Below are 26908 nucleotides of genomic sequence, written 5' to 3' on the forward strand. Positions count from 1 at the left end.
CGGCTCCGTGCACCGCAACGCGGCACCGGCACGGGGAGGAAGGGGGGAAAAAGAAACAAAAACAGCAAAAAAAAAAAAAGGGGGGGAGGGGAGGGAAAGAAGGAAAAGGAAGCAAAAATGAGAAGAAAGCCAGCCTACGAATATAAGTGCACCAGCTAAATTCCAAGTGAAGCTCTGCTCCAGTGCAGTCCTTGTGGTACTGAAGCTACGTGAAGCCTTCAGGTCTGCAAAGTTTGCTGGGAAATAAAGGGATTCAGGTTCCTAGGGGATCAGACGGCTGCTCTGACACTGCTATTTTTCTTTCAGTTTGGAAGACCCTTCCCCTGTTCTCTCCCCCCAACCCCAAGCTTCAAACCAGGCAGTGAAGCCCCCTCTGTTCCCAGTGACACAGCCATTAGGGGCCACAAAGCGATGTCTTCCTTCGGACCTCCCTGCTGATAAGGATTTGTGTGATGGCAATAATTTGGCAGGGGACAGAATTTCTCCTCCGTAGAACCCAGAGGTCTGCGGGGAACTGCTGGGCTCCTGATACAATCTCTGAGTGTTGAACAGTTTCAGATATTCTTGCCTCTTCTTTCTGCACAGGAATTGAAGCTGAGGTATGCAAACAGATGTCTCTGTCCACTGCTCCAATGGGAGACTGCTCTCCTTGCATGCAGTATCTTCCACCTCCTTGCATAAATATTTTACTTGCTAATTTGCTGGTGTCATTTAGCTCAGCTTTGGCATTCATCATTTGAATTTAAACTTGTTAAAACTGACAATTTTCTTGGCTACCTGTGTTAATATTTTAAAGGGAAAAAGCTCATTATCGGGTTATTAAGGGTAATTATTTTGTAACTGTAGTGAAAATAGTCATTTCTGCAGCCTTAACAAAGCACAGAATGGTTTGTGTTGGAAGGGACCCTGAAAGGCCGTCCGGTCCGACCCCATGCAACAAACAGTGACAACCACAGCTCCTCCAGGTGCTCAGAGTTCCTCCAGCACTGCTGTGTGGCTGATGCTCTCCCCTCAGTGTTTCTGAGACTCCTGGGATCCCGAAAAAAGTTCTTTCCCCTCTGCTCTCACGCAGCGGTGCGGTGTTTGTGGTTATGCAGTCATCAGAGGGGTCATTCCCCAAATGGATGCTTTGATTTTTCAAGGTGACCCCCAGGTAAGCGATGCCGGCACAGCCCCCCTCCCGCCCTTCCCCAATTTCTCAGCATCTCTGCGGTTGGATTTACACCGCGGTGAAGTCAGCCCCTCCCCGCTCCCACCAGGTGGCTCTCACGCTGCTCCCATTTCCCTCTGCAGGGCTGGGCAGCGCTCTGCTTGCTGGATTTAAGAGGGATGCAAGTTTTCCCTTAGCTTTATTTCGGGGACGTGTGGCGCGGACCCTTGGCACGTCCAGCTTGCCCTGCCCTTTGCATTCTGCCCCTGCTGCCTGGCTCGGCCCGAGGTGGGCTGCTGGGGGGCTGCGGGTTGGCATGGTTCGGGGCTGGGCACTGTTGTTGGGGTGGTTAATCAGGCACCAACTTATTTTTTTGTTGGGTCGCTGTTCGACACAAGAAAATAAGGAAGGGCTGTTACTGACTCCTATCTGTTACTCTGACATTTGAGCTTCAGCTTTCTTACTATCATAACACTGAGAAATTCAAACAGCTCTCCAGCTTGCAAAATTACACACATCGTTTGGCACTGGTGGAAACCAATCCTTGATCCAGGATTTCCCGATGTTCCACCTTCCCCAGCACACCAGCATTGTTTTTCCTTTGAGAACAGGACTGGGCTTGGCTCTCCACGCTGTGCCATGGCCGGAGCAGCTCAGTGTGGTGCACAGCAGGTTGGTTTATCCCCAGGAAGGCTCTGCCAGACACCAGAGCTGTACGCTCTCCTGGCTGCACGCCCTGCCCTGCCCTGGGCTGCAGAGGGGCCCTCATGCTGTACTGCTGTGGCTTTGCTGCTGCACACTGCACCAAGGGGCTGGAGTTGTTGAAGGGCTTTTTTTTACCAGTAAATTGAAGAAAACCTGTATTTTCATCTCACGTCATCAAACATTCATCAGATACTCTTGGTCAGTACTGACGGAGGCAGATTTGAACTGGTGACCCAGCAGTAAAAGGCCCCATTAGCAATTTCTCTGAACTGTAGAGCCAGCACGTAACACCAGTGAAACACCAGAAGGATTTGTGCCACAGGTAAAAGCAGCAGGTTCTATCTGATTTCTGTTTACTGATGACTGTGTTACCAAAACATTTTGAAGGGGTTCGTGGTCTCATGTAATCCAGACATAGGAAGAGTAGCACCGCCCGCACCCATCTGGGAAGGGCACGTAGCAACAGGATAGGGGGGGAAAGGTTTTAAACTGGGACAGGGAAGGTTTAGACTGGGTACCAGGAAGAAATTCTTCACTGTGAGGGTGGTGAGACACTGGAACAGGCTGCCCAGTGTGGCTGTGAATGCCCCCTTCCCTGGAGGCACTCAAAGCCAGGCTGGATGGGGCTGTGAGCAGCATGGTCCAGAGGGGGGTGTCCCTGCCTATGGGTTGGAATAAGAAGACCCAAACCATCCTATGGTACTGTGATCTCCCTGCACGGGGCAGCGTGGCAGTGTTGTGTGGACCCAACCTGCACATGTACGTGAGTGGAGAGCCCCAGGACCCAACCACATCCTCATGTGGCACTGCAGGATTGTCCTGTGCTGGGTCTGCGTTGTGCTGTGCTCCCTGCAGGCATGCAGGCAGGAAGGCTGCTTTGCCTCACAGTGCTGTGCTGTCCTTTCACCAGCAATTTTTATATCCTGGTGCGTTCTCTCTTTACAGAATCATTTGAAGAAATAATGTGTGGGGAAAAAAAAGAATCACCTCTGGCAGTTGTGTTCTAATGGCTCTTGTGCTGACAGCCCTTTGGGAACGGTGGCAGCAGCAGGGTAAGGATATATGACATCTTTGTAGTGATAAAGAAACAAATAAATGTTCCCATTAACACTCCATCAGGTCAACAGCTATTCCAGGCCAACGTGATGTGAGGCGGACCGGTCTGATTCATATCTCCTCAGACACGCTTCCCTCACAGCATCTCCTCCACAAAGCACACGGAGCAGAGGTGCTGCTGGAGCCAGGTGGACTCATTAAAGGAGCTGTGAACTTTTTACAAGTCGCCTGAAGTGCCCTGGCCAGAATCCAGCCCCGGTGTTGCTGCTGCGTCTGTTTCACAGTGCCTCCATCACACCCCGACAATGACTCTGTGTCAGTGCTGGAGGAAGTCATTTCTCCATTTGTGGTTTGTAGTGAGTTTTGGGAGGTGGGCCCTGCTTCCCAAGAGCTGTGAGGTGTGAGCCTCACTGCAACCGTCTGCTCGGGAAACACCAGCAGCATTTGTGTGTCATCCACAATGGGTGTGTGTGTGTGTGTGTGGAACAGAGGTGCGGATGCTGCTCAGCCTGGCTGCCCTTCTCCTAGGGAAGTCAAAGGGAGCTGTGCTTGGATGGGGGCTGCGATGCTCCAGTCCCTGTGTGGATGCCCAGGCAGTGAAGGGCACTTCCCCAGAGCTCCCCATTCAGGGGGGTATTTCAGTCCATTTTCTCTCTGATGAGATAGCCACAGCCTTTCTAACTAACATGGTGATCCCAGTGGAAATGATGCTCTCTCCCTGTGCCAGGGTCACTCTGACTGTCCCCAAACCGTTACTGCTTTTGCTCACAGGCTGAATGTGTCGGAGAAAAGATCCTGAGAAGGAACACAGGAGCTGCAGAGGGATGCCTTCGTTCTGCATGAAGATAAAGCCAAAGAAATCCCTTGTTCTGAGCAAGGCAGGGCCTGAACTTGAACTTCAGGTTGTCCAAAGCTCAGGAGAGCATGGAAGGAAGTAAGTTTTTCTCGTTGTCTTAAACTTTTTTCTAACCAAAGTGCTCCTACTTCTGGCAAAGTCCCACTGGCTGTGGGTGCACACCCAGCTCCAGCCAGCACATCTGAGCCCCGGTGATGAGCTCTGTTCTGCTTCTGCTGTAATCGTGGGGCCTGCTGGAGTTAGTTCCAGTGAGAACAAGTTTCAGAACGGCCAGCAAGAGCAGCCAAACCCTGAGCAATCAAATCCCAGAAATAATGAACGTAATGCTCGCCAACCTGACAAGTGTCCCTGATTGCTCCCCCGGGGGAAGGAGGAGCCTGAGGTTTTGGAGCAGACTGCTCAGGAGGAGCGTGTGCACCTTTAAAGGTGAAAATCACAATGTGCAAAATCCCCAGAGTTTAGATGAGCGTTTAAGAGGAGATAGAGACCCCTGAATCTCTTAAATACTTCTGATCACACAGCCTGGATTCAAGTCTTAAGGGGATGCTTAAATCCCTTCCATGTACTGTGCAGCACTACTTCTCACCGGAGGGTTCTGCCACCTCTCCCCGCACCCACATCCCTCTCCCTGAAGTCCATAGGGACTCAGGGAGGGGTCTCTGTAGGGCCGAGTGGCGGCTGCCCACTCCGGTAGGAGCGGGATGTGCCCGAGCGGGGCCGGCGCTCCCCCCCATAGGGCCGCGCTCACCCCGCGGGACAGGGGCGGTCGGTGCCAGGTGCGGCCGCCAGGTGGCGCTGTAACCACGCGGCGCTGCGGTCCCGACGCGCCCCGCCCCGCGCAGCGCCGTGGCCGCGGGGGTCGGGCTGTGCCCGCCGCGCTCTCCCCCGGCTCTGCCCGCCGCCCCTTCTCCCGCGGTGCTGCTGAGGGAGCGGGGCGGGGCTGAGCTCCGGGGGTGCACCCGGTGTGCCCCGCAAGGGTTTATCGGCCCGGCGGAAAGACCTCCATCCCAGCCAGGGCCGGCCCGGAGTGTCCTCGGGTCCCCGAGGTCGGGCGCGCAGCACGAGGAAGTTTCTGGATGCGGTGCTGTCACGCAGGTCTCCTGCTGACGCTTCTTCGCAGCAGCCGTGGTAAAAGCGGGTTCTTGTCACCCTTCTGTGTGGTCCCTTCCCCGTGCGAGGTGCCCGCACGCTGCTCCTCGGTCCCGTGCTTGAGCTGTTTCTTTCCTTCTCTGCAGGAACGAGGCGGGCAGGAGGGATGAAATGCCTCAGGAGGCTGAGCCCTGTCACCTGCCGCACCGCATCGGGTTCGGCCGAGGCTGCGAAGTCTTTGGATCAACACAGGAGTGTGGATGTAAGAAAACATCTTGTGCAAAGCACCTTTGCTGGGGAGGATGCCATGAGCGAAATGCTCCCGATCCCCTTTCTCCGCAGCAGCACAAACCGCAGGTAATGGCTCAGCCCGCGCTGCGCTGTGCCCCTCAGTCCCACCTCCAAGCCAAGAGCTGTGTCCCCTTCCTGCCATCAGCACAGCCCCGCTGCCCATCTCCCTTGTCTGGGCACAGCAGTGTGGCTCTTGGGTGCCTCGTCCTGCAGGCCTTGGGCCCACTTGGAAGTGCTGTTGGTGAGGAGAGGCCTTCCCCTGGCAGGGGAACCCGCAGCCTCACAGGACACGAGCGTGTCCTCCACGGCCCCTTGTTGGGATGCCCTCCCCTTACCCGGGGTAACGGGATGCTGTGGCCGTGTCCCTTCCTGGCCCTGTTTTTAAGCTGTCCTTGCCTGTGCAGCAAAGTTGCACTGCGTGTGTTTGTGCTGTGAGGATGAAATCCCCGTGTGGCTCTCGCTCCTTTTGGGGGCAAAGCATTCGTGAACTTAAAAGCCCCAACTGCACGGAGCAGTTGGCCCCTGCAGGGTGGATGGGGCACTGAAGTGTCAGTGCCAGCTGCCAGCCCTCCCTGCTTTATGTTTTTGCCCATCCCAGACTTTCTCACCCTCCCCTTGCTCCTGCTCTGCTTTCTTTTCACACTCCCCTGTGGAGGTTGAGCTGGGCTTTAACCCTTTGCTCCTTGCGGTGTTGCTGGTGGCCCCGAGGCTGCCCTGAGCACAGTGTGGTGTTGCCTCCATCCTCCTGGCTCTTGGCTGGAGCCTGTGCATGTGTGCAAGGAAGAAGGTATGGGGAGCTTGTCCCTGTTGCTGTCACAGTGCCCGGCAGCCCTCAGCTGCTGCTCCTTCAGCATCCAGGAAAAGGCACGGAGATGGTCCCCCATTCCCCTGAACAGATTTGTGCCAACTGCTCAGAATATCGATTCAAATGCATTATTCCTCCCTTGGCAGCTCCCTGCCCTGGGAAAGGAGCAATCAGTGCAGGTGCAAATAGCTTTTAATTGCAAAATGTATCTCACTGTGGAGGCATTTAGGCTGGGAACGATACCACCGCTGCAGCAGCCTCCTGGAGAAGACCAATAAGCCGAAACACTGCAGGGGCCAAACTGCTCCTAGGCTGTACCTATGGTGTAAATATTCATGTGTAACTCTGCGGCTGTGTTCCTCCGTATTGTCCCTGAGATGTGACACAGTAGGATTATATGAAAATTCAAATATCATCTGCAGGGAAGGAAGAAACTTGCTTTCTGCAGCAGCTCATGCGTGAGAACGCAGCGCAGTGGAGATGAGGATGAGTTGTGTGTGGACTTCCCTCCAGCAGAGGCTCAGGTGTGGTTCTCAGTGGCAGCAGCGTGCTGGCAGGGGGCTGTGTGCCTGCTGCGGGGCCGGGGTGCTGTAACCGAGGTTTAGCGGCCGTTGCCCAGTGATGTATACAGGTGGCTGGAAGAGGCTCCTGTAGAGTTTTCAGAGTGCTTGGGAGTGGCTCTGGAGCTGTGTAGGGGTATTGTAGGCAGACTATTCTCCGCGTTAACTCTGAGGCGCTTGGTTGTGCTCTGGATGGGACTGGGTGCAGCCTGGACGGGGCGGGCAGCACCGCCCCTCCCGCAGCCCCCTCTGCGCCCAGGCAGCAGCGACAGGAGCTGGGATTGGGCACGGGGGCAGCGAGGACAATTAATTCAGATCCAACGCGGCTCATTCCGCGGTCCGGCATTGCCCTGGGGAAGGCGGGGAGCACCGCAGGGCCGCGGTTGGGGCGGCATCACCCGCGGGCACTGCGCGGTGCGGTCCGGCGGCGGAGGTCGGGGCGGGCACGGAGCGGTCGCCCCAACGCGTCCCCACAGAGGGCACGGACCGCGACCCTGAGGATTTGTGTTATTTCCCCGGGGGTGGGGGGAGGAGTGTTGAAGCCAACAGCGGAGTTTCTCCGCTCTCCGTCCTGCTCGGGAACGGTGCGCTTCTCCCGCGCGGCTCCGCAGCGCTGTCCGGGACGGGGCGGGGGATGCGGACGGGGTTTGGGGCTTTGCGGCGGTCCCGGGCTGAGCCGCTCCGCCCGTCCGGGGGCCGGTGGGGAAGCGACCGCGGGGCAGCGGGCAGGGCTAGCCGCCGTGGGGGGGGGGGTGGTGGTCTCCGCTTTGGGCCCTCGAAGGGCAGCCGAGGTGATCCCGGCGGGACCCGACGTGCGGCCGCCGCCGCGATGAACAAAGGCGTCGGGATCAATGGAGCCCGGGGGGGCTCGGGGCAACTTTCCCCCGGGCCGGACGGAGCTCCCGGGCGGGGTATGCTAATGAGGGGGGCGTGGCCTCGCCCCCGCTACCGCGCCGCGCGGGCCGCTATTGGCGGAGGGGCGGCGGAGGGAGGGAGGGGGAAGAGGTGACGCGATGCAAATGAGAGGGGCGTGACTTCCGAGGCCCCGCCCCCCGCCCGCCGGGGCTGCGGGGCTCGTGTTCGGCGGCGGGGACAGTCAAAGTGGCTCCCATAGGGAGAGACGGCGAGTCCGCCCGGCGCTGCGGGAGAGGGAGGGGGCGCGGGCACCGGGAGCCCCGGGGTCTCCCTCGGTCCGTCCGTCCTTCCCGCTCCCTTCCCGGCGTGCGCCCGGCTCCGGCAACTCGCTTCCTGCTCGGCTGAAAGAGGGAGGAGAGAAGCGCTTCGGCTGGGAGAGAGAAGAAAAGAAAGAGGGAGAAAAGAAAGAAAAGAGAGAGGGGAAAAAAGAGGGGGGGGGGGAAACTTGCCTCTCTTGTCACTGGAAAATGACACTTGATGTAGCGGAGCCCGCCGCAGCTCCCGTTCGTCCTATTGTTTCTTAAACTGCCATCCGAGATTGTTTTTTTTTTTTTTTTTCCTGCTGCCATCCGAGGGGTGTCTTCATACAAAAGGGACTCCGAGTTCTCCTCCGGCTCTGCGAGCGCTGCCGGCAGCCCCGGGCGCCCCGCAGCCCCTCCGCGCACCCAAACAAAGTGCACCCGCAGCGCACAGCCGCGCTCCGATCGCCTCTGGATTTTTCTTTTTTTTTTTTTCAATTATTTTTTATTTTTTAATGTGCGTGTCCGCGTTTGCTTTCTCTGCCTTGCTTTGATTCCGGCGAGAGAGAGAGAAAAAAGAAAACACACGCATAAAAAAACAACAACAACAACAAAAAAAAACAAAAAGAAAAAGCAACAAAACATTTAACAGCGATTTCATCACTATTTTTTTTTTTTTTTTTTTTGCGTAAAGAAGGAAGATTTGCGCTGTTGTTTCTGATTCATGTTTGGGATCCAGGAAAGCATCCAGCGGAGCGGGAGCAGCATGAAGGAGGAGCCCCTCGGCGCGGGGATGAACGCGGTGCGGACGTGGATGCAGGGAGCGGGCGTCCTGGACGCCAGCACGGCCGCGCAGAGGTAGGCAGCTCCGCACCGCCCCAAAGCCGCCCCGGAGCCCTGCTGCCAGCAGTGAGTTTCGCGTAGCCGTCGCCAGTTAAATATTGATCCCCCCCCTCCTCGTCCCGTAACAAGGAGTTTTGATTAAAAAAAATAACAATAAAATCATCGCAGGAGCTGTAAAGCACGCGGCGAGCTGCGCTAGGTGGGAACGGATCGGGTTTAGTCTCGTGTTTGCGCGGAGGAAGGAGTTTTCCAAACTATGTTGGTGCCGCTTTAGCCTTAAGATCTCCAATCGACGCTCCCCTCCTCCGATAAGCTGCGAGCTGCGCACGGATTCTCCAAAATATGTTTCTTTACTTCTGTTGCTTATCCCCGTCAGGATCAGCAGCTCCTCTCCTCCCGCCCCGATAAGCGGGGACTGCGCGGAGCTTTCCCGAGGAGACATTTAATTCGAAGCCTCTCTGTAAAACCACTGCCGCTTATCTTAGATTTCCCCAAAAGAAATCCCTTCACCTGGGAGGGGGATGCGGCGGGGCTGCACCCAGCTCCGCTCTCCCTCTCATCCCTCCTTCTCCCCATCCTCTTCCCCGAGAAAGAAAAAAAAAATCAACTGCCGGCTCCGCATCCCGAGCCCTGGCAGCGGCTCAACGAGTTCCGTGTTGACATCTCCCGGTGTCTCCCACCTCTCCCCGCACCCCTCACCCCCCCTACACCCCACCCCACCCTCCCTCCATTCGGAGCTCTAAGGAAGGGAAAGTTGTGCGGGGCCAGCCCTGCGATATTTCCCGTTGTCCCCCGTGCTGCCCTCGCGGTGTTTACCCGGCTCTCCTCCGAGGGGAGGAAGGGGCTCTCGCAGGACTGAAACTGAAAGATAAGGCGCACTCGGGGCGCTCCGGTGACAGCTTCGAGCCGACTTTGAGAAGTGGCAGAGCATGGTGCTCCGCGGGGCAGCGCGCCGGCGGGGCTGAGCGCTGCCCGCCATGCAGGGCCGCCTGCGGGAGTGCGCTGCCGAGGGCCGGTGGGTGCCGCTCCGGGCTGCTGGGGGTCCGCGGGGCACGGTGGGGTCGGGTCCCGGCTCTCCGCGGGGAGAGGCAAAGCCTTTTCCCCGGCGCAAAGGGAAGAGCCGCGGTGCGGCTCGGGGAGAGGATGCTCGGCGCCCTGGGAGCCCAAAGCGGGTCCCCGCGTGGCTCCGATGCGGGATGGGGACAGAGCCTGGAGCTGGGCTGGGAGGGCGGGAGGCCGCGCCGTCGGGGCTGCCGCTAACCCGCGTCTTTGTGGTCCCAGCGGAGTGGGTCTGGCCCGGGCTCACTTCGAGAAGCAGCCTCCTTCCAACCTGAGGAAGTCCAACTTTTTCCACTTCGTCCTGGCTCTCTATGACCGGCAGGGGCAGCCCGTGGAGATCGAGCGCACCGCCTTCGTGGGCTTCGTGGAGAAGGAGAAGGTGAGTACCGGCGCGGTGCCCCGTGGGGGCCCGAACTCTGCTCCGGGGCCCTCCCCGCTCCGTTTCCCCGGAGCCGTGGCACCGGCTCTGCCCGGGAGCCCCCTCTGTCTCCGGGCACTTGGCCAGGGATGGGGGGGCTCCTTGGTCCACCCCCCCCCCCCTTGCCCGGGGGTTGCGAGTCGCCTCGTCCGGCCGAGTAATGGAGAAGCTCCATACCTTACATGTATTTTTTTTTTCTCTCCCTCCCTCCTCCCCGCGTCTTCACTGAATTCAGGAAGCTAACAGCGAAAAGACCAACAACGGGATCCACTACCGCCTGCAGCTGCTCTACAGCAATGGTAAGGGCTGGGAGCACGCCGGTGTCAGCCCCACCGCCCCTCGCCGCCGCCTCCACCGGCTGCAAAACCCCCGGGGTCCGGGGAGCCGCAGTCCCCAACCCCTCCGCTCCACGCATCCCTTCGCTCGGGGTCCGGGCACGGCCCGGTTGGGGCGGACTGCTCCGGTCGGGAGAGCCCCGTCGGGTCCGAGCCCGCGGCCGGCTTGGCCACCGGCCCCACCGCGCCTCACTGCTTTCCCTCTTTTCAGGGATCAGGACGGAACAGGATTTCTACGTTCGCCTCATCGACTCCATGACCAAGCAGGTGGGTGCTGCGGGGAGCGGCCGCGGAAAAGTGGGGGGGGGGGGGGTAGGGGGGGGAGCGGCCGTCGGGGCGCGGCGGGGCGGCGAAACCCGGCTCCGGTTCGCAGCGTGAGCGGCTCCCCCGGAGGGGGGGGGGGGGGGAGGGGATGGGTGGGAAGGGGACGACCGCTTTCCCCTCTCCTCGCCCGGCAGAGCCGTAGGGCTGCATCGCGGGGCCCGACCCCGGCGTCGGGGCTGCGAGGAACCCCCGGGAGGCGGCTCGGAGCGCTCCGGAAAAATCCTGGCGACTTCCAGGCAGCCGGACCCGGGGGCTATTGAGCCGCTTAATTGTAGGATTTAACCTCCCGCCTCCCCCCCCCCGCCCCACCAAACGCTGCGAGCTCGGCCGCCGGGCAGGCGCTGAGGCTTCGATTTGTCCGTCCTTTATTCGCGCGGCCGTCGGGTCGTTGGTTTCGAGGAGGAGCGAGAGTACATCGTGGCGAATTTGCATGGCGGATGGAGGGGCACCCCGAAATGCTGCCGGGGAGCGCCGGGCTCGGCTCCAGGGAGGGCTGCAGGGCAGCAGAGCTCGTAAATGGATTAACCCTAATTGTGGGCTTGCTCTCCAGCTTTCCAAACAGGGCGGTAATGTGCGTGCGTACCTGCAAAAAATAGTTTTCCGTATGAAAAGTGGGTTTGCACAGAGGGATCTTCTGAACAAATCGATTCTCTGTGTTAAAAATTGTTCCTCCGGTTTCTCTTCTGTTGCTGTCAGAAGCTTTTTCTCTCCTAATACATTTCTTCTGAATAGTGGGCGCATTTTTTAACCCTTTTTTTCCTTTAGATTTCTTCTTATTTTTTCCCAGAACCTGCTTTACCTGTAAAAATATTTCTTAAAATTTATTTCATTTAAGGAAAAAAACCCATTGAGGTTCTTGGGTTTTTTTTTTCTTTTTGAATGCAACGATAGGAAGAGTCAGTCCCTGTGTGCTCAAACCCGGTTGTCTTTAGGGAAAAAAAAAAAAACAAAACAAAACTCTTGGCTTCTGCTTGGGTTTCTTTTTCTACAGCAAAACATAAAGCTCCAAGGGCTGAGTTTGTTTTAGAAAACTCTCTTTGATGGTCCCAAAACATCTTTTCCTGCTATTGAAGACTGTCTTTCAATGGGGGTGGGGGGGGAAGAGAACTTAGAAGAATTCTGCTAGACAATCCCCTGTGCATCTGAACTCTGTTAAACCATACACTTCCAAACAGAGCCCGTTCCCTGTAGGAATTAAAACAGCAGCGATGTACCCTTATTCATAACAAACCTTGGGAAGTGCTTGCTGCTGTTCCTGGATTTTCAGGCACAAATGGGTTCGTTTTTGTCAAAGGTAACAGAATCACTCCGATAGTGAACTCTTCTCAGTCCTTTCAGAACTTCTGTGTTTCAGTGCAGAGCGTAGGAGAGAGCCCATCAATAAATATTATCTTTAAATAGCTTGCCTATCGTCAGGGAAATGTGGAAGCCTCTGTTCATAATCCTGCTGAAAACAGATCCCTGAACTCGTGTAGAGCAATGGATTCAAAATAATTTTCTTAACAAAGGCATCTTGCATATGAAGAGTTCATCCTAAGGCACTGTTTGACCTCTTGGTCTCTCATTATTATCGAGTCATCAGAGGGTCTTGGAAAGAAAGGGGAAAAGAAACCCCGAGATACAGTTTATTTGTAAAACATCCCATGCAGCTTTAAAGCATATTCACAATGAAAAAAAAAAAGAAAAAAAAAAAGAAGTCTTTCTGATTTCAGGAAGCCTTACAGAAACAAAGTTAGGGCAAATGGCAGATTTGGGGACAGCGCAGTGGAGTTGGGAAGCAAGGGTTTGAGAACAAAAGCCCCGAACATGGATGAGAAAGCAGGGAGAGAAGGGATCTTTTACACAAACGTGTTTACTTGTGTGTTAGTTTCATTAAGTTCTCTAGATGTGATTGCAATTGTTTGTGAGAAATAAGGCACTGTCATGTCAAAGCTGTGGCATGTGTCTGTCTGCATGATGGCAGGGGCCAGGACCTAAAATCCCCACACTTCTTTTTATTTATTTTTCTTTTTTCTTTTTTTTTCCCTTCTTTTTTCTTTCTTGTTTTCTTCTTTTTTTTTTCCTTCCCTCCTTTCTTCCTTCCTCCCTTTCTTCCTAAGCAAAATCATGTCAGAGTTGTGATTGCTTCAGTCACTGAGTGCTTATTAGGCAGTGAAGTGCAACACATGACAGAGCTCACCCAAATGTTGAATGTATCATTTATATTTTACGACAGTGAATTATATAGAAGATTCTCAAGTAACTTTCAAATCATCAAACTGTAATTAAATATTGCAAAGACTGTCTGAAAATTCTTTAATTTTTAATGAAAGTTAAATATATATTGTCAGCCTACTTGAAGGTGTAGTATTTTAATGCATGAGGCTCAGAACAAATTGGATAATGAAATGATTACTTTTAAATGAAACTGTTGCAGGAGCATACATGTTTCCGCAGGCACGGAGCTTCCCCTGCTCACACACACACATTCACACACTCAATAATTGTGAATTCCCAGACCGAAATTACAGCGGCTCTGAGGTTTCTGGTGGCAAATTAAAAATCCCACAGAAGCAAAGCTTGAATGAGTTCAGTTCCCCAGGTCGTGTGGGGAAGGATCTTTATATTAAATAGATATGTATTGTAAGATACGGCCAAATCAGATTTAAATCTATTCTCTTTGTCTCACGATTATGAATTGTGAGGCTTTACGCAGCGGTGGGTTATTAAGTTAGGTGAGATAAAATAAAATCCGTTCTGCAAATCAGACCTGGATTTCTCAGTGTTGGGCTGCTACTCCTAGATTTAACCCAAATGTCCCGTTAGCAGCACAGAGCACGTAGCCGGGCAGGGCTGCACTGCTGGCTGTGTGTGTCTGTGGGTACTCCTGCTTCTGCGGAGTTCTCGGTCTGAGCTGGTAAGGCTTTGTCGCTGTTTGTAGGGTCCAGCTGAGGGCCCAGCCCAGGAGCTGTGCTGTGGGGTGGCAGGGCTGTCCGTGTGCGCTGTGCTCGGTGTCTGTGTGCGGCGATGCGCTGTGGGGCCGGGTGCTGGTGGTGCAGATGTCACCGACTCCATCCCGGGGCAGACACGGTGTAGGTCTCAGCTGTGTGCTTGCTCCCTCCAAGCACGAGCTCTCGTGGCGGTCTTTGTGGGATGTTGGAAGGGGAAGCTCCGTCCGGGCCGGGCTTAGGCTGCGCCATACGCTGAGCTGCACTTGGCCTTCGGTGGTGGCCCCGGAGGAGCGCAGAGAGGGATGGTGAGGGGTCTCACTACGGCCCTAAAGCCATCCCCGTCATGTTAAAACTGCAAACGCTGCGCTCTAATCGTTGATGTTGTGGGGAAGTTCTTTTCAGTGTCAACACTGTCTTAATTACATTTTCTTTTATGTTATCTTGGCACCTCATTTTATGTCAGGATCACATTCCTAATGCGCTCAAAACCCCGTAGGATCCCAAACTTTATGGCTGTCGCTTTCCGTGGAGCAGCAGCTCCCGGTGCAGAAGGTCTGGCACTGCGACGCTGTGTTTTGAAACTGCCTGCAAAATGTGAAATATGTCTGCTCAAATAAACCCGGAGTTTTTAGGCAAGTCTGAGGATTTTAATGTATTTAGAGAGGAGAGCCTTTGTCAGCGGCGTTTTCATAAAGTTGAGATATTTCACTACGAGGAAAGATGGAGGAAATAAATCTGGAATACTTCTTAGCCAAGCATTTTTCCTTCAGCCATTCTCATTCATAAGATATATCGGAGGGTACTACGGCTCAGGCATCTCAAAAAGCATAAGTTCAGCCAGGCAGCCTTGTGTATTTTTGAGCAGAAAATCCTTCCTTCTGACTTGAGCCCTGTTTGTGCTCTGCCTTTTCCTCGGCGCTGTGACTGGGATGTGAGCGGGGCTGTGTGCTGCTGCCTGTGATGCTCTGTGCTGTGTGCAGAGTTGACGAGCTGTGCTCTGCGCGGAGCACACGGCGCGGCCCTTCGCTGGCAGCGATGTGCATGGGAAAAAAAAATGTTATCAATAAGTTTCTCAGCGCACTCGGAGAAATTTCACACAAACATAAAACAAAACCTAACCCCTGTGATGGGGAAAGTTTACATTGCGCCAGATTTTAGCAGCTTTCTTGTTCCTTTGGTGAGATGTCAGAAGTGCAGGTGATTTTAATTTTCTTGTACGACGAGGAGCGGGGAAGTTTGGAATTTGCATGCATGATCAGGACCTGTGTTTGGGAAAATGTAAACTCATCACAGTGGAAAATGTGTTGTTTGGAGTCTGAGGGTGAAAACAAAGCTGAGGATTTTGGAGAGACTGCCTGAGCCAGATGGCCTGGTGCATTCCCAGTCTGGCAGCCCAACTGCTCCCTCCTGTATAATATACAGCCATTTGTTCTGGGATATTTACGCTAGAGCTGTTTCCATGTGAATGTTTGAAAACCATTAAAAATGAACATATTAGGAGAGATAAATTTATTTAATTTGTGTGAAGACGTCAATAAGCAGGCTGCGTATCAAAGGCGGGGGGGCAAAATAATGAGATGCCACTGAATTGTGCACTGAGACACAGCGAGAGCTGAACGTCCTCTCCTGGGGACCCAGCGCTGCGCTGCTGTCTGCAGCGGGTGAGCAGAAATCCCGCCTGGCTGAGCAGGGAGCACTTGGGTAATTAGGGGTTAAGCACTGGAAGCCAAATAGATGTAATGCGCTGAATTCACAGCGCTTTCTGCGGGGCCATATAGCGGATCCGAGCTAATCTGCGCTGCCCCATCTGAAGTCAATTGCAGAACTCCTATTGAATTCGGTGGGGCCAGGATTTTATTTTCTCTGTGTGTGTATGTGTGAATACGTCACTGCAGATCATTTGGGCTCTGTTTTTTGAAAAGATGCTCGTTCTAATGAGCTTTTCTTTCCCCTTCGTTTCAATAAAAGATAGAGTTTGTGTTGGGAAACAGAAGGGGGATTTGAAAGCGAGTGGGTTTAGACGCACGCTGCTGATTTCTCTCATTCTCTGGCTCTTAATAATCAGGGCTGTGGCACCACTGAGGGATATAATGGCCATGATCTCAGTCCGTCAGGACTTTCTCACCCCGCTCAGAGCAGCTCTGCCCGCCTGGCACTGCGCGGCTGTTCTGCCCTCAGCTGTACCCGCGTCACTGGATTTAGTCGGGAAGAGCTGAGGACAGAACCTGTGTGTATATTTTTCCAACTTGTCTGTCAACTCTTGTACGGCTTTATTCTGCCATCTTTCACTCACAAAGAAGTGGCTCATATCAGAACGGCAGCCCGTGCTTCTACGTTGCTCCTCTCCCTTTTACTTCATCTTTTTTTTTTTAATGAACTCTGACTGAGAAGTTTTCCGAATTGCTGTGTGCACTTGTAGGCTGGAAATGACCGGGATGTGTCAGTGCAGCGCAGTCATTTTTATGTGCTGGCAAGTAGTGAATTGCGTTTGATTGAACTTTTTATGTGGCCCTGTGTAAACAGAAGAAAGGAGGGCTTCGTATTTTGACATCAGATTTTCAGGGCCTGATTTTGAGATGGGTTTGTGCGTGAGCAACCTTTACTCACTGGGGCTTCTTACAGAGAGGTTTCTTCCATGAGAAACGCTTTGCAAACCTAAGAGGAGTTTTGTGGGGAAATATGAAAGTTCAGGAGGAGAGAACCTGTTTTGAAACATGAGATGCACGGAGTCAGAGCTACGAGGAGTAAATAAAAAAGAAAAACAACGTCTGTAATTTTCATTTCCTTTGCTAATGTTTTGTTGTGCAGCTCCGATGTGTATTTGCAGGCTTATTTTTAGCCCCGCTGTGGTCTAAGTTTATCCACTGTAACTTTCACTTTATCTCTCATTAATGTGATCCCTGTGTGACAAAATCATGACCGTGTTCGGGCGATGTGTGCTCCTAACTCTGTCGCCCTGTGCCGAAGCCCGAGCTTTAATTAAAAGAAATCTCGGATAGTTTTGTGGAAAGTGTATCTTTTCCAATCTTAAGTGTTTTCACAACGGTAACATTGCAGACCCTTCCTATAAAAATACTTCTGATCGCTATAAAGATGTGAAACTTCAGCAGTTCCTGTTTCCTTTTTGCAGCTAATTGTAGAATTAGTGTTTTAGATCAGCGCCGTCTGAAAGACGGTAGAGGATCTGTAATGCTCCCAGGCAGCTGTTGGTGGAGGTGAACAGTTGGTGCTTTGCACACTCATTTGCACAAATAAATTGGGAAATGGGAATAGGAGTTGGGGCTGAGAAATGAGCTCGGCAGTTCCTCTTGCTTCCTCGAATTTCCTAGAAATTCCTGGAGGAATAGGATATACAGAGGGACCCGCACTTAACAGTGAGAAACCACAATGTGCATGTGTGCAATATTAGTAGTCAAATGCAAACAAAGTGAAAAGCAAATCCTTAACGCAGACGAAGGCAGAAGAATGTCATGCACGCAAAGAAGGGATCACTGATGTTAAACACAACAGACAAGGTGATTATGTACCACAGTGTTGACTCTGCCCGTTCATTATTGCTATTTAGTTGAGTTATTTAAGCGGGTACCTGGAGGTTAAGTAAGCATAGCAGCAGGAAGAGAAGAGGAAAGGAGAGAGGAGGGGAAAGAGAAAGTAGGATTTGTGTTCTGCTCGGTCATTCCTAATGCCCCCTTCCCTTCAGTGGCAGTGAGGCACCCCAGACTGGGTAAATTTGTTTTAGGGTTTGAAAGCCTAAGAAGCATGGGTCGAGTTCTGCAGCCGTCTCTTGGACACTGTGTTGCCCTGTGCCATTGTAAAGGGGAATCCGGAGCAGATTATTCTTCAGTTATTTGTTGGTAAGGTCCAACAAGGATGCTGAGCTTCCCCTTGCCCTAGTTGAGAGGATCTGGATGCTGGGTTTTCTGGAATCTTCGTGATGTCCCTGCTGACCCCACCAGCTGTGGTCCTCTGTTTCCCTAGCATGGGCTAGGAGCTTCATCCCATCTTTCCATTTAATGCGTGGGAATGAGGACTTTGTGAAACAGTCGCACATCCCAATGTCTGTTGGTGCAGACTCCTTCCCAGCAGCAGCTCTCGGGTACGGATGGGAGAGCACCTCCTGGCGTGACCCAGCCTGGCTCAGGGCCCTTGCTGGTGGCAGTGCTGCAAGGGCCTGGCACCCACTGCTGCGTCCCCTTTGTGGGAGTGCTGGGCTCCCAGCGTGTCCCCTTCTGCCGGGACACAGGGCAGGGAAGCTGCCTGTGGTGCAAGGGCATGGAGGCTCTGTTTTGTCTTAACAAAACTGTACCGGCTCTCAGGTTTTGTCGGAGTACTTGCAGTTAAACTGAAAAAGCTAGCAAATATAATAGGGACGTTCCTGGTTTTATTTGTGAAATTACTAAATGATTTTATAATGTGTGGCATTCATATTGTGTCTTATGATAAAAACGGTGTTAAAAATCAGCTCATGCTTCTGCAGATCTGCATGTCCCAAGAGCCGTGCCTTCGCTGTAGGTGCAGCACCTCTTACCTTTAGCAGTTTGTGTTTGCAAGGACTGCAGAAGCAGCACGTGGTCACACCTCATCATATATCAAGATACTTTAGTTTTTCTCATTAGTATTTTCCACACTTCCGTGTCTGAATTGTCCCATTCTGTAAAGTGTATTTCCTCCGTATAACACAATTAGAAAAATATATTTTTAGTTACTAATTTACTGTTAGCTTTAGAGAAACCCATATCAAATGTGATTTTATCTGCAGGGTTTGTTTCCCAGTTTTCTCCTCCTAAGCCTGCGTCTGGGAGTCTGACAGGGTCCTGCTGCAGCGTGGGGCAGAGCTGCTGCTGCTGCGGCCTCGTACCCCACAGGCTGTGCCGCCACCCAGCTCCAGGCTGGCAGTTGGGAAGAGTTAGGAATCTCAGTGCTCTCAGAATTTGTCGTTATAAAGGCAGTTTCTTTTCTGTCTTGCTTTGCTGCTGGGGACAGCCTAGCGTAGGTGCCCAGCTGTCCGTGTTTTGTGGGGTGAACCAGCAGGGAGAAACCAGGGCTGTGTGGGTGGGCAGAGAGCAAAACTCCATCCCAATCCGATGGGAGCTGTGGTGTGAGCAGTATCCTGGATGTGTGTAGTGCTGATCCCGCACCGTTGCTCTGTGTCCTGCTGCTGGGAGGGCTGCAGAAATCAGCCCTTCTGCCGGCTGCACGTGCTGTCCTTCCACAGCTTTAACTTGAAGGATTCTCCCTGCGCTGTGTCGGTTTCCCAGGCTGGTTATCCATCCCCAGTTGTTTTGGTGCCCTCTCACAGGGCCTGCCTCTCGCTTATTTATATCCTTGTAGCTCTGGAGCTGCTGTGCATCGCGCGGCACAGGATCAGACCCGAGCTCTTCCAGGAGCTACCAGCAAAATGCCCGGGTTGTGCAGTGTGCAGCTTTCGGAATTAAAAATGCATGAGCTCTTGCTCTGTCTCTCTTTCTCTCTCTCTCTCTCTCTCTCTTTTTTTTTTTTTTTTAATGAATAGAGCCCAAAGTATGCCAAGCCTTGCTGTTGTTTCTTTTTTTTTTTTCTTCCTTTCTTTTAATGCTATTAGGTTTATATTTTATTCTGAATTGAAAAGAAAATTGTGGTTGTCTTGACTACTAAAAAAACCCATCCTACACACAGCTTGAGGGATGTGCAGCAGAGAGGAGGGAATTTAGCAGTTCCCAGCTCGGTTGTTCCCAAACACAGACCTCGGGCAGGTTCAGCCGCTGCTGGCCCTACTCACTCGGCGGCCACAATGCTGTTTTTTCTTTCCTCCCAACTCAGTGTGATGCATGGCTGAAAATGTGTTTTTCTTTCTAGGCGATAGTATATGAAGGCCAAGACAAGAACCCCGAAATGTGCCGAGTTCTGCTCACGCATGAAATAATGTGCAGGTAAGAGATATCCCGCTTCCCCATAATTAGCTATGAGATGATGAATCTGTCTTTCAAAATCTAGGTTGAACCTGTGGCTATTTTAGGACTTAAATTTATCTTTCTCGCATTAAACAATCCCAAAATAACAGCCTTCGGTGTGTGTAATTAGCGGTGAGGTCGCTGCAGCAGTTTTCAGTGTATAAAGAGTCTTCCTGGACGCACTGCTGGGTTGCACGTAGACCCCATAGCCCACAAAGCGGGCTCACCAAAACTAATAGTTAATTACAGAATTGTAGTCTCCCTCTGCCCCCAGTTCCCGAGCAAATGACAAAATCTGCTCCCCCAGTGAAGTGACAGAGCGGTTGTTGTGGTGTTGGTTTCTGGCCCAGCAGGCAGCCAGGGCTTCTCCTGTGTGCTTGGGCCGAGCAGGTCCTGCTCCTCTGCGCCGGTGGCCGCTGTTCATTGATGTTCTCCAACCACACAGATCTGGCCCTCCCTGTGCTCTGCTCCCCTGGAGGTGCCTTCCTGGGGCTGGCACTTAAATCTGGGACAGAGATGAATTCTTTTTCAGCTCCTTCCTTCCGCTTTCTGCTGGCGGCGGTAGGTGAAGCCTGCTCTGCTCCTTCACAGCATCTTCTCCCATAGCCCTCCGGCACCCAGGAAAGCTTGACCTTGCAGTCTCATTAAAGTTAGTGGGTGTTTTTGCATGTCTGAAAAACTCATTTGTTACATGTTATTCGATGGCAGAAAATAATTCCCTGGTGGAAGACGAGGCGTTCTTGCATAAGCTCATTGTTACAATCAGTTGTTTTAAGACTGTAAAAATGCCATTGCATGCATTGTAACTTTTACAAAACACATTTACTAAAAAGGAGTAACTTGAGGGGAAAAGCTGGTACCCACTTCTAAGAGAATAAACTTGGACAAGGGCTTCCTGGTGGGGGAGAGTCTTAGACAAAGTATTCAGATGGAAACTTCTCTGCTGGTTGATGTTTTTTCCCTTTATTCTTTGGGATCTGCGTGTTTTGTGCTTCCCAGTGGCTGCTGTCTGATAAAACCCAGCTTGAGGGCAGTGCCCTGTGATGCCACTCTCCTTGCATCGCCGGCCTGGGTGGAGCCCCGCACAGCCCTGCTGCTTGCAGGATTTGGGGGACTTCAGTTTCCATGTTCTGTTTCTCTAGGCTACTTTGTTCAACAGGTTTGACTTTGGGAAACCAGAGTTATAACCCATTCCAGACTGAGCTCTCCAAGAGGTCCCAAGCATCTGCTGCTGGGAGCTGTAGCATGGCTTTGCTGAGGGCTCCTTTCAGTCCTCCCTTTCCCAATGGAAACTCAACCACACTGACAACCTGTAATTGTGCTAAAACTCATTGGCCCAATTAGCACCACGTTTGCACTAGATACCTAGCTAGGAACAATTCATGGAAATATTAAAGGAGGCCCCTGACCTGATAAGACTGGAGTGCATGCTTTGCTTTTCTTGTAGAAGCAGCCCAGTGGAAAAGTGAGTAAAGTTAAGCACATGCTGAAGTGCCTGTAGAGTCAGGGCCTGAATGTGCTGGTAGCCCTCACACAGTGTGCCCTGTTGGTTCTTAGACTGCAAGGTTTGGAGGTGGAGGTGATCTGGGTGTCTAGGTGAGTGTCCAGACCTCAGGAAGGGCTGAGCACACACTGCCATCCTGCAGCATTGCTCTCTGCAGCCAGCCCTTGTCCCAGATCCATGCCCTGCGGATACCCCCAGCCAGCTCTGGGGCATTCACCGTGCCCTTGTGCAACCCTAAAAAATTCCCTCTCTAATCCATTAATTTTCTTACAAATACTTCAGAAACATTAAGATTAATAAGTAAATTAAAAATGTTAGATAGAGGGCTGAGTTTTAACCAGAACTATGTCAAAGATGTACAGCCTTGTCAATTTAATTTAACCAAGGTAAAATTATTTCCATTCTGGGGATGCGTAAAGCTGTGCTGTGTCATTTGAAGCAGCTTTTCCCTTTACTGAAGCACTTTATGCTTTCTTCATTCTTGAAATTCACTCCATCAGGAGCTCTCCTCAGATTTGTTTGCTGCCAGCCCTGGCTTTGTGTTCCTAAACATAAGGTGGAGGGGCAGCAAAAAAATCCAACTGTGGTGTAGGCATGGTGTGACTGCTGGGGTGAGGGAGATGCATTCAAATTTCTTACAGCTCATATTAGATATTTCCCATATCCTCTTCTATCTATAGGTTTGTAAGAGGGTGCTGTTTGTTTACCAGGCTGCTTGACCCTATTGCACAAATCTGTCATCTATTGTGCTGCTAACACTCTTTTAAATTGCAAATCTGATGCTCTTTAGGGGTCTAGAAAGGGGGAAAAAAATCTCTCTCTACACCATTCTGTTTCTCTTGATTTCTTGCCTGTTGTAAGTAGAAGTTGGGATGTGCTGAATTTGCACCAGGGGTGCAAATGCAGCCTCAATTATAAGCATAAAATTAGAGTCTGTTCCCCATTAATCAGTCCAGCTAATTGCTATGCACTACCATTAGCCATATGGTGTGAAAGACAGCTTGCTCTCCCTAAGATGAAATTTCTTCATTTCAGACATGAAATAGTGAGGGCTCTGTATTTTAAAATAGCTTGTTTTAGATGTTTAATTTCTAAACAACTTTCAGCAGTGCTTTCTATCAAGGCTAACTGCACAATAAAACTTTGCATTTATGTGACAAAGCTGGGTATTTATAGGATGCTCCAACTACGGCACGGGGAAGACAAAGAATTCAAATGTAGGGGAGAGTCCTGGCTGCAGTAGGGATGAGGAGCTGAGGTTGGCTTCAGGTGGCTGTTTGTTTATGCCGAAGAGTTGCATTGTGTTTTGTCAAATACAAAATCCATGCTGTTGGCAAAAATGTTAATAGCCGGGGAGAATGCGCAGCCTTGGTGGAATTTATTGGCATTGTAGGCAGCATGGGGAGGGACATCTATAGTTAATACTGCCTCAACAATTTCCATTATGAAACCTTCAGTGGCTTACAGCTTTGCCAGACTTAAACTGTTCTGGCTTGAAATGTCCTTTGCAGGGTGTCAGCCCGGGGCTGACTTTTCTTTGGAAAGTTTCAGCTCAAATGGTTCAGCGATTTCTGAGAATGAGGTTGGAGTAAAAATATGGTTTTTGTCTTGGCGACGTAAAATTTTACAGCTGTTTTGTCGAGGAGCCCCTGCACCTCTGTGCCTGCAGCCCACCTCACCGGGACCTGCTGTGCTCTGTGCCACGCGGGCTCGCTAACGACTTGTTAGAGCCAGGCAGTGAGCGATCAGAAAGCGGCGTTAGCGCTGGCCACGTGCCATCGCCCGTAATTTCTCATTGTTCATTGTCCCCGCAGAAAGCCTGAGTGCGTGGATACACTAAGCAGGACTCCTGTGGCCTGTGATGCTCCTGGCTGCTGCGCTGAGTTAGGGAGAGGGAGGGGTTTGGGTTGCAGGATGGTGGGGTGAGGAGGCATGGAGGCATTGGATGTGCCCGTGGTGGGGACAGAGGTGCTCCGGTGTGAGGAAGGGTGAGGACAAAAGCTGGGAGCGGCAGTAACCAGGGGATGGAGGTCTGCAAAGAGTCATGATGGGGTTGGAGTGAAAGAGGTGGAGGCAGGAATGGGGAAAACCCGTGCTGGTGCAGCACGGTAAGGGCCTGCGTTCTTATTGAAGGCTCTTTGCTTTAAAAACAAACCAAGCGATCCCCAAGCCAAGCCTTTTTTTTTGCAGATTTTTTTTTCCCCTTATCTTATTTTAATTTTTCCCTCTCTCAAACTGCTTTAAATCAGACATAATCTGATCCCTAAAGACACTGTGCCTGAGCTCTGGCTCCCAGTCCTGCCTGGGGGGGGGAGGGGGGGAACGACACCCCGCAGGTCCAGCCATGAGCTGGCAATTGGCATCAGTCCCTGCACCTCCTGAGCATGCAAAAGCTGAGGGCTTCTCAGTAACTCGGAGAAACTCCTGGGAGTTCTTGGATTCCTTCAGGGAAAGGCACTGAATGTTTAGGCACTTATTATTGGCTTTTTTTTTTTCCCTGTGCGTTCAGTAGACACTAAAAGCCAAAGCTTTCGAAGCAAGTTGAGTGCTTCTTGTGCCACGAGGAGTGATCTGAAACTCACAGTTGGTGTGATGCCATGATTGTCTGCGTAGAAAAATGAGAGTGGAGGAGGCCTCAAATTCTGCTGGTGAGGGAGAAAGAAAAAATTAAGAATAAAAAACTAAAAAGAAAAAGGCAAACCAAAGTTTAACAGATTTCTTGCTATGGCTCAGCTCTGTTGGGACCTCCTCTTGGGATACCTGAGCCGTGCAAGAAGGCCACCCCAAAAGCAGCCCCATGGCCGCCCTGTCCATACTGGACTGTCCCTGGCAGCTGGCGTGCCCTTGGGGTGGGGTGGCTTGGGGGTGGGGCATTCCTGGCCCCAGCAGTGCCCAGGAAGGTGCTGGGGATGGTGGGGTCCTCCCAGTGCAGTGGGGAGCCTGGGAACCTTTGCTCGCCTGAGTGAGTGTGGCAATTTCTGTCCCTGCAGTCTGCTGGGAGAATGTCAGGACTAGCCCTGATTCGCTTCAGTCACAAGAACTGCATTGTCTTAACTTGTGCCAACTCTGTTTCTAATTACATTTTAATCATTTAAAAATGATTAGCAGTTTTTATTGCCTTGTTTGTGGGTAAATTTTCTCACCCCACACATTCTCAGTGCACTCCAATGACAAGTCCTTTTATAGGCAAAAAAGCCCCCCGAACGTCCACATGACTATTTACCTACAGCATATTTTATTCCTTCCTAAATTTTAATGCTTTCTGGGTGCCAAGGCTCTTGCATTTATTTTCGTGGATCAATTGTGGTATTGTGCTGTAAAATTAAGCAGTTTTTTTTGGCAGTCCTAAACAATGTAACTTCCACCGAAATGAAGATACCGCACATGTGTTAACTGAGAAAAGTTTCGGTCCTGAATAGTTGCCTTGAAGCTTTCTGTGGTGAAAAGAATTATGTATTTTCCTCTCTTTGAAAACAAAAATTTATTATTTTTTTTTTGAGACCATGTTTAAACAGGCTGTTTTTGTAAAAGGTCCCCCCCCCTTTTTTTTTTTTTGTTATCTTTAGTGTGGTTAGTTGCTTTATTGCTAATCTTGGTGGGTAACTGTATATTATTCACTCTATTGTTCGTCAGCACAAGAGAACCTTTGTCATACTCCCAACAGGGCTATTTATATAGCGTGGCACTTCTGAGGGCTTCTTACTGTGCCCGTGTTCTTCCACCTTCTGGGGAAAGGAAAATAGTCCATCGACACAGGAGGGCGGGTGTTGGGGTCCTGGGACGTTGCTTGGAGTGAGCCTGGTGCTCTGCAAAGCTGAGGTTCACCAAGAGGTTTGGTAATGGCAAGGTGTGCCTGGATCTGGCCAGGGAGAGCCAGGAGCTGGCCCCACGCCCTGTTAATTGGTGCCATCCCCACTGGGTCCCCATGCAGTGGATCTCTGCTCCTGTCTCCAAGCCCTCTGCACGGCCCCATGGGAGTTTTCTAGGCAATGGGTTCCTACATCAGCTGAGCTCCAGTTGCCATGCCTCTTCCTGACAAGCATTCATTCCAAGCAACAACTCAACATCTCCGCGCCAACAGCAAGCCTCCCTAGCTCAGAACCCAAGCCTGCCACCAGTGAGGAGCAGGGCTTTGGCAGATGGGAGCTGGTGCTACATGCTCCAGCTCTGTACCCAACCCACAGTGCTCCCCTAGCACAGACGGTCACTGGTGTGCCCAGAAAAAAGGGGAACAGACATGCTCCCCTATAAAAAGCCAATGGTGTTTGCATTTCAGCTCCCCTCTTAGCAGTGATGTTTCTTGGAGGGAGAATCATGTCACTTCTGGATGTTGGGTGAAGGCTTCAGCTCCATGAAAGCATGAGTACTGTGCAGCCATGCAGTGGAAGCTCTAAGCAAATGTTAAAAGGTGTGTTCAGGGAAGAAAAAACTGCCTTGTTCTGTGTACACACATAACTGGGACAACTACTAAACCCTTTGGAAAAGAGACCACAAATGGGCAGGTCTCCCTGTTTCGGATGGTCCTTGAATTATTATTTGTGAAGGGGGCAGAACCCCTCTCTTTTTCTATTTTCCATTGCTAACCAGCTGTGCAAGAAGTTAAACATAGTAATTAACCCATATGTGACCCACTGTATTTGACTGATCTGCAGGCAGGGACGGAGCAGTAACTCTAGCTGGCAATTTGAACCCGCCGTGTTCGTAATGATGATTTTACAGTGTAATGGTCGCACTAAATCCTTTCACTTTTGCTCTGTAGCCGCTGTTGTGACAAGAAAAGCTGTGGCAACAGAAATGAGACTCCATCAGATCCAGTGATAATTGACAGGTAAGGACTGCTATTGTTTCCTTCGATTTTCTTTCTGTTTTTGTTTTTTTTTCCACTCCTCATTATAATGAAACACCTGCCCTGTCTTGCTAATGGGGAAGAATTAGGAGTATATGCGGATGAAATTTTGTTTTTGATACCAAATTAGTTGTGCTTTGCAACTGAGATCGCCGTGGAAGGGCCATATGGAGGCTAATGGAGCGACCTGCTCGTTGGAGGGCTCCCGTGCTTGCAGACTGATTCATGTGCATAAAGAGGAGATTTTTCTTTCTGACTTCTCTGTGGCTCAATTCACATGCTGTGCCAGGGAAGCTTCAGGAATAAAATAATAATAGTTTGTGATTTATGAAATGTGGTTGGGTGCTTATAAATATTTAACTTTTATTTGAAAAATGTTTGAATCATTATCACTTTTAGCTACAGTAGTTCTGTTGGATGCAATCCATCTACATTTTAAGGTTTTTATTTATGCATAAAAACAGTTAAAAAAAATAGATCTGCAAACTAAGGGTTTTCTCCCCTGTTATTTTCTTTGGTTGGAATACTATTTTGACTGTATTGTCAGTTGATTAATTCATTTTTGCCTGTCTTAATTATTGTGCTTTTAAACAGATCCATATTGCTAATCTGACATCACCGAGTAAATCACTGTAGTACAATACATCTATTTTAGTTGCTCTGAGCCACGGATAGTTTCTGTGCTTGCAAATTATGCAAAACGATACCAAATAGTCATTTTTACATTTTAATCGTCAAAATTCATTGTACAAAGCCATGTGTAATAACCAGGTTATTATGCAGCATTACTCTATGAGAGTTAAATGGCCATGAAGTACTGAATCTGTCTGTCATCAGCTGGGGAAAGCAATACCACTGCACTAATCTGTGCATGCAGGGACCCTGAAGGGAAGCTGTGTGTGCATATAGGAGTGAGCGCAGAGCGGTGTGCTTCTCCTAGCATTATTGTCTGAGCTCATGTTTGCTGTATTAGGTTCAAAGTGCCTTCTGTGCCAGCGTGGGTGTCTTTTTATAAAAGAAAAGGTGAAGGCGTTTTGTGTGCAGAGTGCCATG

The 26908-nt window shown here is 51.2% G+C and overlaps 1 protein-coding gene across 7 annotated transcripts in view; it reads left to right on the forward strand.

Annotated features, from left to right (window-relative positions):
- Positions 1-5169: 5169 nt before the first annotated feature.
- The window catches only part of EBF1 (EBF transcription factor 1), a 261978-nt gene continuing 240239 nt past the window's right edge, over positions 5170-26908 (forward strand). For 6 of the 7 annotated variants that reach the window (XM_065734686.1, XM_065734687.1, XM_065734688.1 and 3 more), the window contains exons 1-6: positions 8349-8524; positions 9791-9947; positions 10222-10285; positions 10533-10588; positions 19411-19484; positions 25769-25837. In XM_065734686.1, coding sequence (XP_065590758.1) covers positions 8391-8524; positions 9791-9947; positions 10222-10285; positions 10533-10588; positions 19411-19484; positions 25769-25837 — 554 coding nt within the window. In that variant the 5' untranslated portion in view covers positions 8349-8390. Of the gene's footprint in view, positions 5214-8348; positions 8525-9790; positions 9948-10221; positions 10286-10532; positions 10589-19410; positions 19485-25768; positions 25838-26908 lie in introns of those variants that run through there. The other variant, XM_065734684.1, reaches the window with a different exon arrangement.

This window comes from Cyrtonyx montezumae, unplaced genomic scaffold, assembly GCF_038088225.1.
Source record: "Cyrtonyx montezumae isolate F1298 unplaced genomic scaffold, pur_monq_1.0 scaffold_18, whole genome shotgun sequence".
Classification (NCBI taxonomy): Eukaryota; Metazoa; Chordata; class Aves; order Galliformes; family Odontophoridae; genus Cyrtonyx; species Cyrtonyx montezumae.